This window comes from Pelodiscus sinensis, chromosome 22, assembly GCF_052426305.1.
Source record: "Pelodiscus sinensis isolate ZL-2025 chromosome 22, ASM5242630v1, whole genome shotgun sequence".
NCBI lineage: Eukaryota > Metazoa > Chordata > Testudines > Trionychidae > Pelodiscus > Pelodiscus sinensis.
In genome coordinates this window covers 7362501-7375657 of record NC_143073.1, presented here as the reverse complement: position 1 = coordinate 7375657, position 13157 = coordinate 7362501, and the positions used below count along the sequence as shown (strand labels likewise).

General features: G+C 58.0%; 1 protein-coding gene across 7 annotated transcripts in view; it reads right to left on the bottom strand.

Annotated features, from left to right (window-relative positions):
- Positions 1-13157, bottom strand: part of ARHGEF11 (Rho guanine nucleotide exchange factor 11) — a 106696-nt gene that overhangs the window by 28299 nt on the left and 65240 nt on the right. For all 7 annotated transcript variants that reach the window (XM_075907975.2, XM_075907970.2, XM_075907976.2 and 4 more), the window contains exons 4-13: positions 10734-10783; positions 10562-10619; positions 6443-6609; positions 6200-6271; positions 5566-5685; positions 5006-5060; positions 4202-4278; positions 1996-2136; positions 1278-1352; positions 484-585 (exon numbers count right to left, since the gene is read on the bottom strand). In XM_075907975.2, coding sequence (XP_075764090.2) covers positions 484-585; positions 1278-1352; positions 1996-2136; positions 4202-4278; positions 5006-5060; positions 5566-5685; positions 6200-6271; positions 6443-6609; positions 10562-10619; positions 10734-10783 — 917 coding nt within the window. The remainder of the gene's footprint in view (positions 1-483; positions 586-1277; positions 1353-1995; positions 2137-4201; positions 4279-5005; positions 5061-5565; positions 5686-6199; positions 6272-6442; positions 6610-10561; positions 10620-10733; positions 10784-13157) is intronic.

Sequence of the window (13157 nt, the reverse complement as noted above, 5' to 3'; positions counted from 1 at the left end):
GCTATGTCAATTGACGTAGCTTAATTCAGCTTTTGGCGCTGTCTGCACAGCTGGAGGTCGAAGGAAGAACACCCTTACGCCTCGGTGAAATAAGGGTTACAGGAGTCGGAAGAAGTAGTCCTCCAGCCCGACATGATTTCGAAATAACGGTTTGCTGCGTAGACACGTTCTTTGCTATTTTGAAGTAACGTCGGCTGTGTAGACGTACCCTCAGCAAAGCCCATGGATGTCCACGTTGCACGAAATGTGCCTAACGTGGATCCAGGGAGGAGGGAGAGGCTAGGGCCTGGTCCGAAGCCAGCTGCTGGCAGTGTGTGATTTCCGTGGGCTTGGGACGAGGGCTGGAAATGCCCTAGACTCCCCACCACTCACTCCACCACATGCGAGCTCCCTGGATCGAGCCAGGAGCTCCCCCCCAAATGCTGACGGAAGCCACGGTTTCCACAGCCCGCCCCGCCCGGAGGCAGCCGCACTCGCGCTTACCAGGGGGCTGGGATCTGCCTGGGAGAAGATGTAGCGCAGGAAGACGCCCAGGTGAGCCGGTCGGGATTTCAGCTTCCCCAGGTCCTGGAAGAGGGTGTCGCACTGCGGCGGGAGGGGGGGGAGACAAGCCAGTCACAAAGGGCAGACTATGCCCACGGAACGGGCTCCCCCTTCTGTTAAACTGGCCTTCGCCCCATTCCAGCCCCTGGGGCTGCTGCCGCAGACAAAGCCCCGGGCAGGCTGGGGAGCAGCTCTCCACCCACCCAGCCCCGGAGTTAGACGCCACCACCGCGGCTGGGCCGGTTTGCACCAGTGCAGCCCATGGAGGCAGCCGCTCAGGCTAGGCGAGGCCTACGGCAGCCAGACCGAGCCAGCAGAACAAGGGCTCCCCCGACGCTGGCCACAGCCCCACGGAGCGTGCGCAAAGTGACGACCCCACAGCCTGGAGCAGGGCCACGGTGTGGTGGGCGCAGAGGAGGGGAAGCCGCGAGCCAGCGAGGCGCAGGGTCCCGCGCCGATACCATCTCTGCAGCACCCCCGTCGTAGAGCGGCCGTCGGGAACCTCACTGCCCTACGCAGGCTCCCGGCCGCTTGCGGTGCAGCTGCTGGTAAAGCCGGGGACCCACTCGACTGCGCTCCCGGCGACAGCTCCTGCTCCCAGCCCACTCTGCTGGGACCACTAGACCCCACTCCCGCTCCAAGCTGGGCACAGAACCCAGGGCCCCCAGCCCAGCCGCCATGGTTACCGGTGTTGCCGACGGTGTGGGGGGAGGGAGCTCCTTGGGAGCTGTTACCTCATTGTTGAAATACCCCGGGTCGCAATCCTCCTCTGGCCCAATGATGAGAGGCCTCAGCGTCCGGTCCAGCCCCTGAGGAGATGGGACCATGATGGGATAAGGACACCCCAACGGCAGCCGTTCCAGCCACGGCTCGCAGCCCGGTTCAGCCGCGAGGGACTCCCGGGGCCTCCATCAGGAAGGGCGTCCCCCTTCGCTCCCAGCTACCATGCGGGTGGCACCTCAGGGCCACGAGAAGTCAGGGCCTCTGTGTGTGTCTCCTCCCACAGACGGGACCAGCAGTAGCACCCTGGGCTCAGCACTGACCCCCAGGGCAGAGCGCCCCCGACCTAGCCCCACAGCACCCTGCGTCACTGGATCAGCACTGCCCCACGCCCTACCTAGCCCCACACCCCACTCCCCATGGCACCCTGCATCACTGGATTAGCACTGACCCAGGAGGCAAAGCACCCCTAGCTAGCCCCACACCCCAATCCCTGCAGTACCCTGAGTCATAGCATCAGCACTGAGCTCCAGGGCAGAGCGCCCCCTACTGAGCCCATCCCCTGCAGCAGTTTGGGTGTTGCTCAGACCCAGACCCAACGAGCTCCCAGCCCAAAGGCAGAACTGGCCACAGCCCGTCGCTGTCAGTCGGACCCAGCTCCGCCAGCAGGACAAGGGAGCGCGCCCAAGCCCAGCAAATCAGCGCGTGGCAGCTCCCCGCCCCCCGCCTCACCTGCTCCGCGGACGGCAGGAAGGGCGTGTCCGAGCCCTGCCGGCGGTGGTGGTGCTGGAACAGCTTGGCGGTGATGACCGGGGAGGTGCGCGGGCTGTCCAGGCCGGGGTCAGAGAGCACCGAGTTCCGGTTCAGAGAGATCTGGGCAGGACAACAACCGCCTTATGACCGACGGGGGCAGCCGGGGAAAGCCCCAGGGACAAAAGCAGCACCGGGCCCTGTTTTGACTCCCGTGTGCCCAGGTCCAAAGGCCCCGTCGAAGGGCAAGGGCGACATCTAAACCAGTCCAACAGCGTGTCCAAAGGCAGGGGAAGTGGGCGCCAAATTAACAAACCCATTTCTAAACCAGTGTAGTTAGACCGGGCCGCACACCTAACTCCCACGCACTGGCTCAACTTCCTGCTGCCCTCGGACGCCTGAGATTCCCCCGCCTCATTAGTAACCTGCAGGCGTGCCCCTCCTCTGCGGCTGGCCGGCCTCATTCACCCTGCGAACTCCTGGGGCCAGGGCTCGCCTCTTAGCCATGCTGCGGGGAGCACCGTGTCTGTGGGGTGCTCTATATAAAATCCCACACCAAAAAGACTAAAGGGGGAACATTTCCAAAGCCCTTAAGCAACTTAGGGGAGGATTGTTACAGGTGTTTCTGCCCCTGGATGGATTTTCAAAAGCCTCCAAGCCCCCAACACCTCCTGGAAGTCCCTGTCCCTCTAGCCACCTGAATTACTTTAAAACTCCGCCCCGGTGGAAGGGGAAAGCAGTAGCCCATGCTGTGATGGAGGCGAGAGGATGGATTAAGGCAAGAGACTTCCCAGGGCTGTTGCAATGATCCAATAAGCACCGGGACCTTCAGGGCACGTCTATATTGCGGAGCTATTTCGGGATACTGGAAGTATCCTGAAATAGCCATTCCGTGTGTATTGAAGCAGCTTATTATAGGCGGCTTATTCTGACTTCCCAGTAACCCTCGTTCCACAAGGATTAAGGGGCATTTCGGAATAGCGAGTTCTTTCAAAGTTAATTACAAAAGAAGCTATTTTGAAATACACTTCAATTTTAAATTAATGGAGATTGCCTATCTCCTAGGACTGGAAGGAACCTTGAAAGGTCATCAAGTCCAGTTCCCTGACTTTACAGCAGGACCAAGTACCATCCCTGACAAATTTTTGCCCCAAATGGCCTCTGCAAGGATTGAACTCACCACCCTGGGTTTAGCAGGCCAATGCTCAAACCACTGAGCTAGCCCTCCCCCCTTGCAAAGTCTTGTGTCGAAGGCTGATTTTCAATAGATCGCAGCGAGGTAGCCGCTCTGCTACGCACGAAACCCTGACCCAGAATCAGGTCGACTACGAATGAAATAAGCTATGCAATTTGCACAGCTTATTTCGAACTTAGGGTGCTGTGTAGACGCGCCGTCAGAGAGAAGGCTGCACTTACAAGATATCCACCGTGATAAGAACATAAGAACGGCCGTACTGGGTCAGACCAAAGGTCCATCCAGCCCAGTATCCTGTCTGCCGACAGTGGCCAATGCCAGGTGCCCCAGAGGGAGTGAACCGAACAAGTAACGATCAAGCGATCTCTCTCCTGCCATCCATCTCCACCCTCTGACAAACAGAGGCTGGGGACACCATTCCTTACCCATCCTGGCTAATAGCCATGAATGGACTTAAATTCATGGAGGTTATCTAGTTCTCTTTTAAATCCTGTTCTAGTCCTAGCCTTCACAGCCTCCTGAGGCAAGGAGTTCCACAGGTTGACTATGCGCTGTGTGAAGAACTTCCTTTGATTTGTTTTAAACCTGCTGCCCATTAGTTTCATTTGGTGGCCCCTAGTTCTTGTATTATGGGAACAAGTAAATAACTTTTCCTTATTCACTTTCTCCACACCACTGGAAACACGGAGTTCAGGTACCTGAATAATGTTCCCTTTGCCTGAAGGTACCCTCCCCCCTTGCAGTAACGCCAAGATCCCGATTTGGGTACTGGCGGGTCTGTGGTTCAAGATTCAACGCGGCTGATTTTAAACAACCTCTGATTTTTTCCAGTTCCCACACTCAGCAAGTGCTGGATGTGGGGGGCGGGAGGGCAGAAGCGACCTTGCAGACAAAGCAAAGACGTTGACTCTGCTCCACGTGCAAAAGGGACCTGGAGCATAGTCACGAGGCCAGCGTCAGCACTGCCACGATACCCGTGAGCACAGCCCTCACCTCGCTCAACGATGGGAACCGTTCCGTGCCCGAGTCCAGGCCGCTGTCGCCATCCTGAGAGTCCAGAGAGAGGCGGCCTGGGAACGGAGGAGACCCGCAGACAGGGGCCACGTTAAACCCCACAAGAGGATCAATGGCCAGGGAGACCCACTCAATGGGGAGGGAGGGAGGCAGAACAAGGCCCAGCGGCGCTCGGTAAGCACCTTGTCTAGATCTGTGGACCCACCTCTCCGTGTTCCCTTTGCCTCTCCGACCTGCTGCCGACAGCTTCTGGGATGCAGCGTGGTCCGCAGCACCAGGCCAGGCAGCAAGCTGCCCTAGCGCCCCTGCTGGTCACCAGGTCACCTGACATGGTGCCACCCAAGCCCGGGTCGCAACCCCTAGTTTGCAGACCACGGCCACACAGCCATGCCGTTGGCTCTGTACTGGTGCATTCTGGGAGACCTGGAGCGCGCAGGGGGAGTGCTGGGGACAGAGGCTTCTGGGTAATTTCCCAATGCAAGGAACGCCTGAATGCGGACAGCTGCCATGCTGGAAGCTTCCCCCCTGCACTGGAGAGACGCTATCGCAGCTCATGCGGATCGAGCCGGACTCGAGCCAAAGCCCTCAGCGCACCGGTGCAAGCCAAGTGTGCAAAACGCCCGGGACGGCCACAGCGTCCGGACACAAGAGCTGCATGGGCATGGCCAGCTGACGTCACCCAGAGCGCTTGTCTGCTGGGGGGGGGGGGCAGGCAGACAGACGGACGGACAGACGGCCACAATGGGTACGCGCAGCTGCGTGGGGAGCGACTGTGCGACTCACCTTCCGTCCCCCTGAGACCGGCGGAGCCAGAGTTGCAGCACGGCTGCCCCAAGTCCTGAAATCGGAGGACACACAGATGTCACTGGTGTTTGCCTGGCTTTATAGATGGGGAAACTGAGGCACAGAAAGGGGGAAAAGCCTGATCTAAACAGGGGGAGGACCAGCTCCCTTCGACTTCAACAGGGGCTCCAAGCACCTCCAAGGACATGAAGCTGTGATGGAACCCAGTATAGGTCATGCTCAGGATTCCTGCACCACCATCACTACGCCGTCTCGGCTGAACTGGTTTCAGTCTTCCTTTGTGTCCACACTAGCTTTCACCTATCCCATTTCAGCCTCGATGCTCTCTCAACCTGCACAGCTCAGCCCCCAGAAGCAGGGCACTCTGGGAGATTTCACACTGCCTGAGGGCAGCCTTACAAGGCACGCCCATCTCTGCAATGGGGCTAGCCCCACTTCTGGCTCCCCCCGGCACCAACCTCTGAGGAGATGGAGGCGGGGGGGAGAGGGGGAAATCACATGACCTTTAGAACCAGGAAGTAAGCAGCCCACTCACGTACCACAGAGCTGCCCGTTTCCTGCAGGATCTTGAGCTGCAGCTGGCTGACCCTCCTGCGTGCCCCGACCATCCGTTCCTCGCGCGTGGTGGTGGGGTTCCGGCTGTACACCTCGAGGAGCCGCTGAGCGGGGAGACAAGAAGGGGAACAAGGTTACAACCAGCCACGCAGGGAAGGGAACATGCTTGTGGTGCAGTGTGGAGCTACCAAAAAAAAAAAAGAGGGATGGTTGGCACCGATCAATTCCCCAGGTAGCTCCAGTGCGGGGCATCAGCTGGTGGCCACGGGAGTGAGGAAGGAAAGGCACTGCCCTTCCCACAAACACTGTACAACTGGCCACACCAGGGCGAGCAGGTTTCATCAGCCTCGGGAACACCAGGCACACCACTGACCAAAGCGGGAGCCACGGAACAGACTGTGCGGTGGGAATGGGAGCCGTGAGATTCAAGGGGAACAGAAATCTCTGCTCCAGGAGACGGCCCACTGGTCTGATCCAACATGCAGGGGTGGCCGATGGGACCAGACAGAGCAATAGCCCGCTCCAGTGCAAGCGAAGAGGCCTAGGAGCATGCGAGACAAGGCCAGGGCCTGCTCCTACGTGGCTGGCCACAGGAAGGAGACGGGCAACGCCTCGTACCTGTAACTCGGCCTCCTCCTGTTGCAGCATTTTGCGGAGGATCTGGGTCGCGTGCTTTTGAACTTCTGGGTCCTGCGGGTTGGAAGAGACGTGAGGCGGCGGAGACGGACGTCGCTTTGCTTTCCCCTCCCCATCGTCCCGCCCCGCCAGGGGAACGGCGCAGCGGCCTGGCAGCCCTCCGCTGTCCTATCCCCCCGGGAGTTCAGGACAAACCAGCCCGGTAGCGCTGCGCCAGCCAGTTACCTGCAAGGGTTTGGGGTCTGTGATGCGCTGCGGCGGAGGCAGTGGTGGCGGGGGAGGCGGCGGGGGGCACATGGGCGTCCCAGCTACGCTCACGTCGTGCTGAGGGCTGGAGAGCCCCACTGAGGGAGGAGGAGGCCCCAGGAGGGTCAGTGCAACGTAGGCGCCGGCTGGAGGAGAGAAGGAGCAGGGGCGAGAGGGAAAGACACGTCACTTTATAATTGATGAGGATTTAAAATGGGGGGGGGTCATTGTCTCTAGCACTAACCCTGCCTCCCCACCCCAGCTCCATGACGCAGGCGTCTGGCACAGAGGGGCTCCAACAGAAGCGGATCTGAAGGGTACGTCTACACTTAAAGTGTGACAGTGGCATGCTGTAGCTACAGCAATGAGAGGGGTTCTCCCATCGGCGTAGGTGTTCTCTGAGAGGCCCTAGGTCAGTCGATGGAAGAATTCTTCCATCTCCCAGGTGCTGTCTACCCCGGGGGGAAGGTCAGCCTAGCTAGCTCTCACGGGGAGGGATTTTTCACACCCCGGAGAGATGAAGTTATGCTGAAGTACATCAGAACGGCCACACTGGTCAGACCAAAGGTCCATCTAGCCCAGTGTCCTGTCTGCTGATAGTGGCCAGTGTCAGGTGCCCCAGAGGGAATGAACAGAGCAGGGAATCATCAAGTGATCCATTTCCAGCCTCTGACAAACAGAGCTAGGGACACCATTCCTGCTCATCCTGGCTAATAGCCATTGACGGAGCTATCCTCCATGCATTTACCTAGCTCTTTTTTGAACCCTGTTAAAATCCTGGTCTTCACCACATCCTCTGGCAAGGAGTTCCACAAGTTGACTGTGTATTGTGTGAAGAAATGCGTCCTTTGGTTTGTTTTAAACCTGCCACCTATGCATTTCATTTGGCGACCTCTAGTTCCCATAACGTAAGAACAAGTAAATAACTTTTCCTTATTCACTTTCTCCACACCTGTCATGATTTTATAGACCTCTCTCCTATCCCCCCTTAGTCTCCTCTTCTCTAAGCTGAAAATTCCCAGTCTTTTTAATCTCTTTTCATATGGGGACCCATTCCAAACTCCTGATCATTTTTGTTGCACTTTTCGGAATCTTTTCCAATGCCAATAGATCTTTTTTGAAATGAGGCAACCACATCTGTACGCAGTATTGGAGATGTGGGCGTGCCATGGATTTATGGGTGTAGGTTGCCAGTGTAGACCAGCTCGTAGATTAAAATGGTGAGCGATTTTCCCTCCTACATCCAGCATTTCAGATTTAATTAAATTCACCGAAGCCTGTCCATTGCATCATGTACAGAGCAGAGGTACAGTTCACCACCAGCCTCAGGGATGTTGGTAAAGTGTTCCCAAGAGAATCTGCGTAGGCCAAGGCATGTAAGAATCCCTCATTTTTATCTTGTGCTTTTCAACCATACACCTCAAAGCACTGTAGAGAGACGATCACTACAATTATCCCCGTTTCATTGATGGGGAAACTGAGGCACAGAGGGGTAAAGTGACTTGCCCAAGGCTACCCAGCTGGTCAGTGGCAGTGGTCTCCTGGGTCACAGATCAGTGCTCTATCCACGAGGCCCCATTTGCGAGATCCAGGGGCTGGCGTACGGTTGGTACATCAGCGCACACGTTACAGGTGTGCGTAGCCGGACCGCTCCAGGAAAGAGAAGGGTTAAACCCAGGGCTGGGGCCAGCAGCTGTGACAGGTAACAGCCAATAAGGGCCCAGCTGGGGCAGTATAAATAGAGACTCCTGGGGGGGGGGGGGGGGAGAGGAACCTCTTGCTCCAACTGTGGAGCAGGAGGGACCTGGCTGCCAGAGAAGCTACGGAGGCTTCCATGAGGCAGAGCAGGGCTGGAGAAAGGCGGAGCTCTGGCCTGAGCTCACTCCCAGACTGCAGGGCCTGAGGCAAGGCCTGAGGGGCACTAGGGCTACAGGGAGGCAGCCAGGGCAGGAGAAAGCAGCAGGTCCACCCCCTTGCCAATGAGGAGCAGCTATTTCAGACAGCAGTTTGCCCCGAGGCAGGGCTGGAGGACGACTGGCCAAGGGTCACTGAGCAAGGTGGGTCTAGGGCAGTGTTTCTTAAACTTTTTAAGACTGAGGAACACCAAACAATTTTTTTTTTATGAGGAACACCAAGGATTTTTTGAGAAAAAAGTCGGGGAAAGTAATTGAGGAAAAAAAAAAAGCGGCCATTTTGAACTCTGTTGTTCTCCGCGGCACACCTCCGACTGCCTCACGGTCGTGTTCCCCGGGCTAGGGGATTAGGCTCCCTGGGCAGGGAGGAACCTGGAGTGCAGAGGCGCTGCTGCAGGGCAGTGCTGTGGAGCCTGAACCAGCGCAGAAGACGACAGGCGACTGAGGGCGAGGCCCCAGCCAGCAGAAGGTGCTCCGAGGCAGAAGAGCCAATTCCTAGCGTGACCAGCAGGAGGCGCCGTGCCGGCGAGCGCTCGCCCCGTGACAGCATGGCACCGCGACGCACTGAAGGCGTACAGGCCCCAACCAGCAAGGGGCGGCAAAGACAGTCTTGGTTTGAGTCTTCCCCAGGCCTGGTCAGGGAAGGACCAGGATTGTCGTCCTTCTCCAGCTTGCCAGGAATCTCCTCCCATCTTCCCAGGCACCCATCCTGCCCCGCTGCGGTACTGTTCTCTGTTGCACTGGAAGCTGCTCCCCGGGCTCCAGCTGGTGCAGAATGCTGCTGCCTGCCTTCTCCATGGCGGAGGGCACCGTGAACACATCAGGCCCAGGAGCCCATCCTTCTGCGGGGCTTCCCGTTGCCAGCCTCGGTCCTAATGGTCAAAGCAACACACGGGTCACGCCCCAGCTCTGTCCGAGGCCTGAATTTCAATCTATGCTCCCCGGCGACAGCAGCGCAGGATGGTGCAGATTGCAAAACGCCTGATGACGTGCACGAGAGGCAGGGGCGACATGCGCGCAGGGGACGAGATGTTGCTGTGGAACGGACATCCGGGGAGATCGGGCAAATCCAGGATGCTGGTAGGAGACGCGGAAGAACCTTCCTCTTCTCCATAGCAAGGGTGACGCCATCACGCCCTTGAAAACTTGAAACACACCAACCTAAAACCCCACCTTCGGCACAGCATTAACCTCTCCACAGGAGAAGAGCCAGACGCTCCAGGAAGTCCACTGGGGACTTCACTACTGCTGTTTGCCCAGACACTACGGCAGTGGTCACCAACCAGTCGAGCGGGATCTACTGGTAGATCTTGGAACTTCTGACAGGTGATCCTGACTGGTTTGACTGGGAGGCTACCAGAGCTGACCCTGGGAGCCTCCTCGTTGTGCAAGGTGGGGGAGACAGAGGCAGGGGGGCACTGATGTCTCTCTATCCCCTTCTCCTGTATCCCATCTTCGCAGAGTGAGGAGGGTGGGGCCTCAGCAAAGGGGTGGCGCAGGGGTATGGGTTTGAAATAGATCCTGGACTGACTTAAATTCAAAAAGTGACCTTGCGCTTAAAAAGGTTGGAGATCACTGCACGACAGTGACGGGCAGCAGGCTAAACCCCTGAAGCAGACAGCTCGAGAGAGAGACAGAGCGCGCGCACAAACGCAGGGTGGGAAGCACAATGACTTGCAAACCCCAATCGGCAAGGGAAGGGTTAAGCTGTTCTTGGAAGTCCCTTTAGGAAAGGGACGGGAAGTGACGTCCCCCAGAACAGCTCCTCCCGCAACAACCCTCCCAGGAAGCCGCAGAGATCCGACTGCGCCCGCTGGGCATGACAGCTCTATTTGCAGCTTGCAAATGACTCCTCGTCCCCATGTTGTCGGCCAACACGGTTCACCGAACAGCACGTGTTGTATCGGGCACTTTCAAAACACCGGATTGTTGGGGTTTCCCACCCAGAAGAGAGGAAGCCTGTGTTTATGCACAGAGCAAGCTCCCCCACCCTCTAACCCCCAGCCTGCCCCCTCTCCTGGCGGATCCCTGCCTTTTAGGTGGAGAAGAGAGCTCAGAGTACCTGTTTCTGCTCCACACTCAGCCTCAGGGCCCCCCCCATGTTTTCCCCTGCGAGCGCCCAGGGTTGGCCTCACACCAGGGACCTAGGGGTAACCGGCCCCCGTCACCCCCGCTGTCGACTCACATTTGATGAGCTTCACCACTTCGAGATGGGAGCTGTTGGTCACCATCGTGCCGTTCACCTGCAGGAGGAGACAGACGGTGTCAGGCAGGCGGCCGCCGCGCTGGCCCGGGGGAACAAAGCACCAGGAAGCGCTGGCCATCGGCTTGCTGCACCCCCAGGGTCTCAGGCTCACCTTGACAATCCGGTCGCCCTCTTGCACCCCGGCCTTCATGGCTGCTCCTCCTGCCAGGCAACAAGCAGAGGGAGGGGGGTTACAGTAAATAACAGCGTAGCCCCGGCAACGTGACATCTGCAGCTCTAGTGCACTGGGAGGGGCGGGGGAGTGTGACAAAGTCACGAACAGCCGGAGGAGATGTTAGGGTCCCAGATACGTTTCCCCCCGACCGGACCTACATGGAGCTGTTTTACTCTATTGCATGTCATGCTTGGATCACCCTCCTCCTTAGTAACCAAGTACCCTTGTAGCCCATTAAGCAACAGGGCTACCCTCTGCTATGGGTCTGTTCCCTTTTAGGGCTTCTGTCTCGGGAAGAGGGTCTGTCCCTGCGGAGCCAAGAGCAGGACTGGGGGCTAAGCATCAGTTACATGAGCTTCCCTATTCCAGCTCTTCCCTTGCCAATCTCCCCTGGTCCAATGCAGCTATTAAACGTTGAAACACACTGACAAATTCGCCCTGGCTCCAGCCAAGCCGAAGAGGAAACCTTTCCACGAGGATCGAGTCCAAACCGAGACCAGCAAAGGAGGAAAATAAACGACAGATTCTTTCAGCTTCAAAGATCCCTCGTTACAGTCAGAACAGAGGGAGCATCTCCCCGCCGCACTACGCCCAGGGCGTGATTGTGCCAGGGCAGGGCACCAGAGCAGGGGCGGGGAACCTTTTTGGGGCAGGGGGCCGCTGACCCACAGAAAAATCAGTCGGGGGCTGCACATAAGTGAGAAGGAGGAAAAAAAGCCACCTTCATGGATGTGGCTCCTGACTGAGATGCAGAAAGACTGTCTCCACTGGGTGGGCAGGACTTGAACCTGCCACCCTGCGGCGAGTGCCTTATCCCCATGGCCACACTCCCCCACCTCACCTTGAGGGCGCTCTCCCTTTGTGGGCAGGTCTTGAACCCACCACCCTGCCCTCCCACCACACCCCAGAGCGTAGGGGGGCCCAGGCTAGTAGATTTTGTGCACTCCAGCCCCACAGGAGGGTGACGGGGGGCTGTAGTATCAGTGCAGGCTCCCTAATGCTGGGGGGAGAGTCCTGAACCCTGAGGACCGTAGCCAGCCCCCGGGGCCTAGGTCCCCCCCTCCCCGCACCAGAGAATCCAACTCACTTTGCACCAGTGCAAGTGATTGCACAAGGAGAGGGGGCTGCGGGGAATCAGACCCATTGGCTTTTCTGTGTTAAAATATCTGGGATTGGATCATGCTGCTGGATTCATGCTGGCGCAGCTGAGGTCGTGAGGGTCAAGGCGGGGGTATCTCCATGCAGCGCCCATTGCAGGAGAAGAGATTTGATATTTAGCGGCGTCCCTTTACACCTCCCCTTTACCTAGCTGAATTTTTCCAGGCCTGAGTGTTAGTCTTTTCTTGGCAGGGGAGCGGAGGGGGTCAATTTGCAAGGAGAGCAGTTCCCGGAGCCCTGCCGCTCCCCTCAAAGCCACTAGACAGCACAAAGCTGGACTGCCCCAGGAGGAAGGGCCCAGAGGGAAAGCTGCTGAGGCTGCAAGGGGAATTCCCCGGCAGCCTGCGATTATGTAACAATCGTGGGCCTGCCCGGGGAGCAGAGATGGCTCCACATGGGGAGCTGGATGGTGCTCTCAAGAGCTGTTCGGGGTTTAATTCCCACCTCTGGTTGGCCAAGCGGATCAAGACACTCCCATCCGGGCACACGCCTCCCCCAAATCATACTACTGCCCTCCCAACCATCCGCCCGCACAGCCTACGCCAGACCTCTCTTGATCAAACAGGCTTGGGGTCAAGTGAACAAGGGGAGTCCCCATAAGGGATGTTAAATATCGGTTAACTGAGCAGTCGGGTAATCTCGTGAATTCTTATCGGATACTCAACTATCCTGTAGTCCCTGGGGGCGGGGCTGGCAGCCAGTGCGCTCTGGCCCCACCCCCAAGAAGCTGCCTGCCACTCCATGCTGCTACCTCTGTATCAGAGGCAGCAGCACGAGGTGCCAGGCGGGAGCCAGTCCGCAAGGGGAGCCAGTTTAAAAACCAGCTCCCCTGGCAGACCGGCTGCCTGTCGCCCCGCACTGCTGCCTCTGTTACACAGGGTGGCAGCAGCCCCTGTCCGGGGGGTGGGATCTGAGTTCTCAGACCCAGTGAGAGCCAGAACTGAGCCGGGCTGCCTGCCCATCTGGCTCCTAACACACTTTAAATGCAGAGCCGCAGCAGGGGTAGGTCCCGGACCCGGCATGAGCCAGGACTGAGCCGGGCTGCTGGCCAGCTTGCTAAAAAAAAATGTACTGGCAGGAGTGGGAGGGAAAATGCATGTAGTCTATAGCATTAACCAAAAAGCATTTGCTTATCAGCTGATGGGTTCAATGACTGCGCTATTCCATCCCTAGTCCCCATTTCCACAAGAACATCCGTGGGCC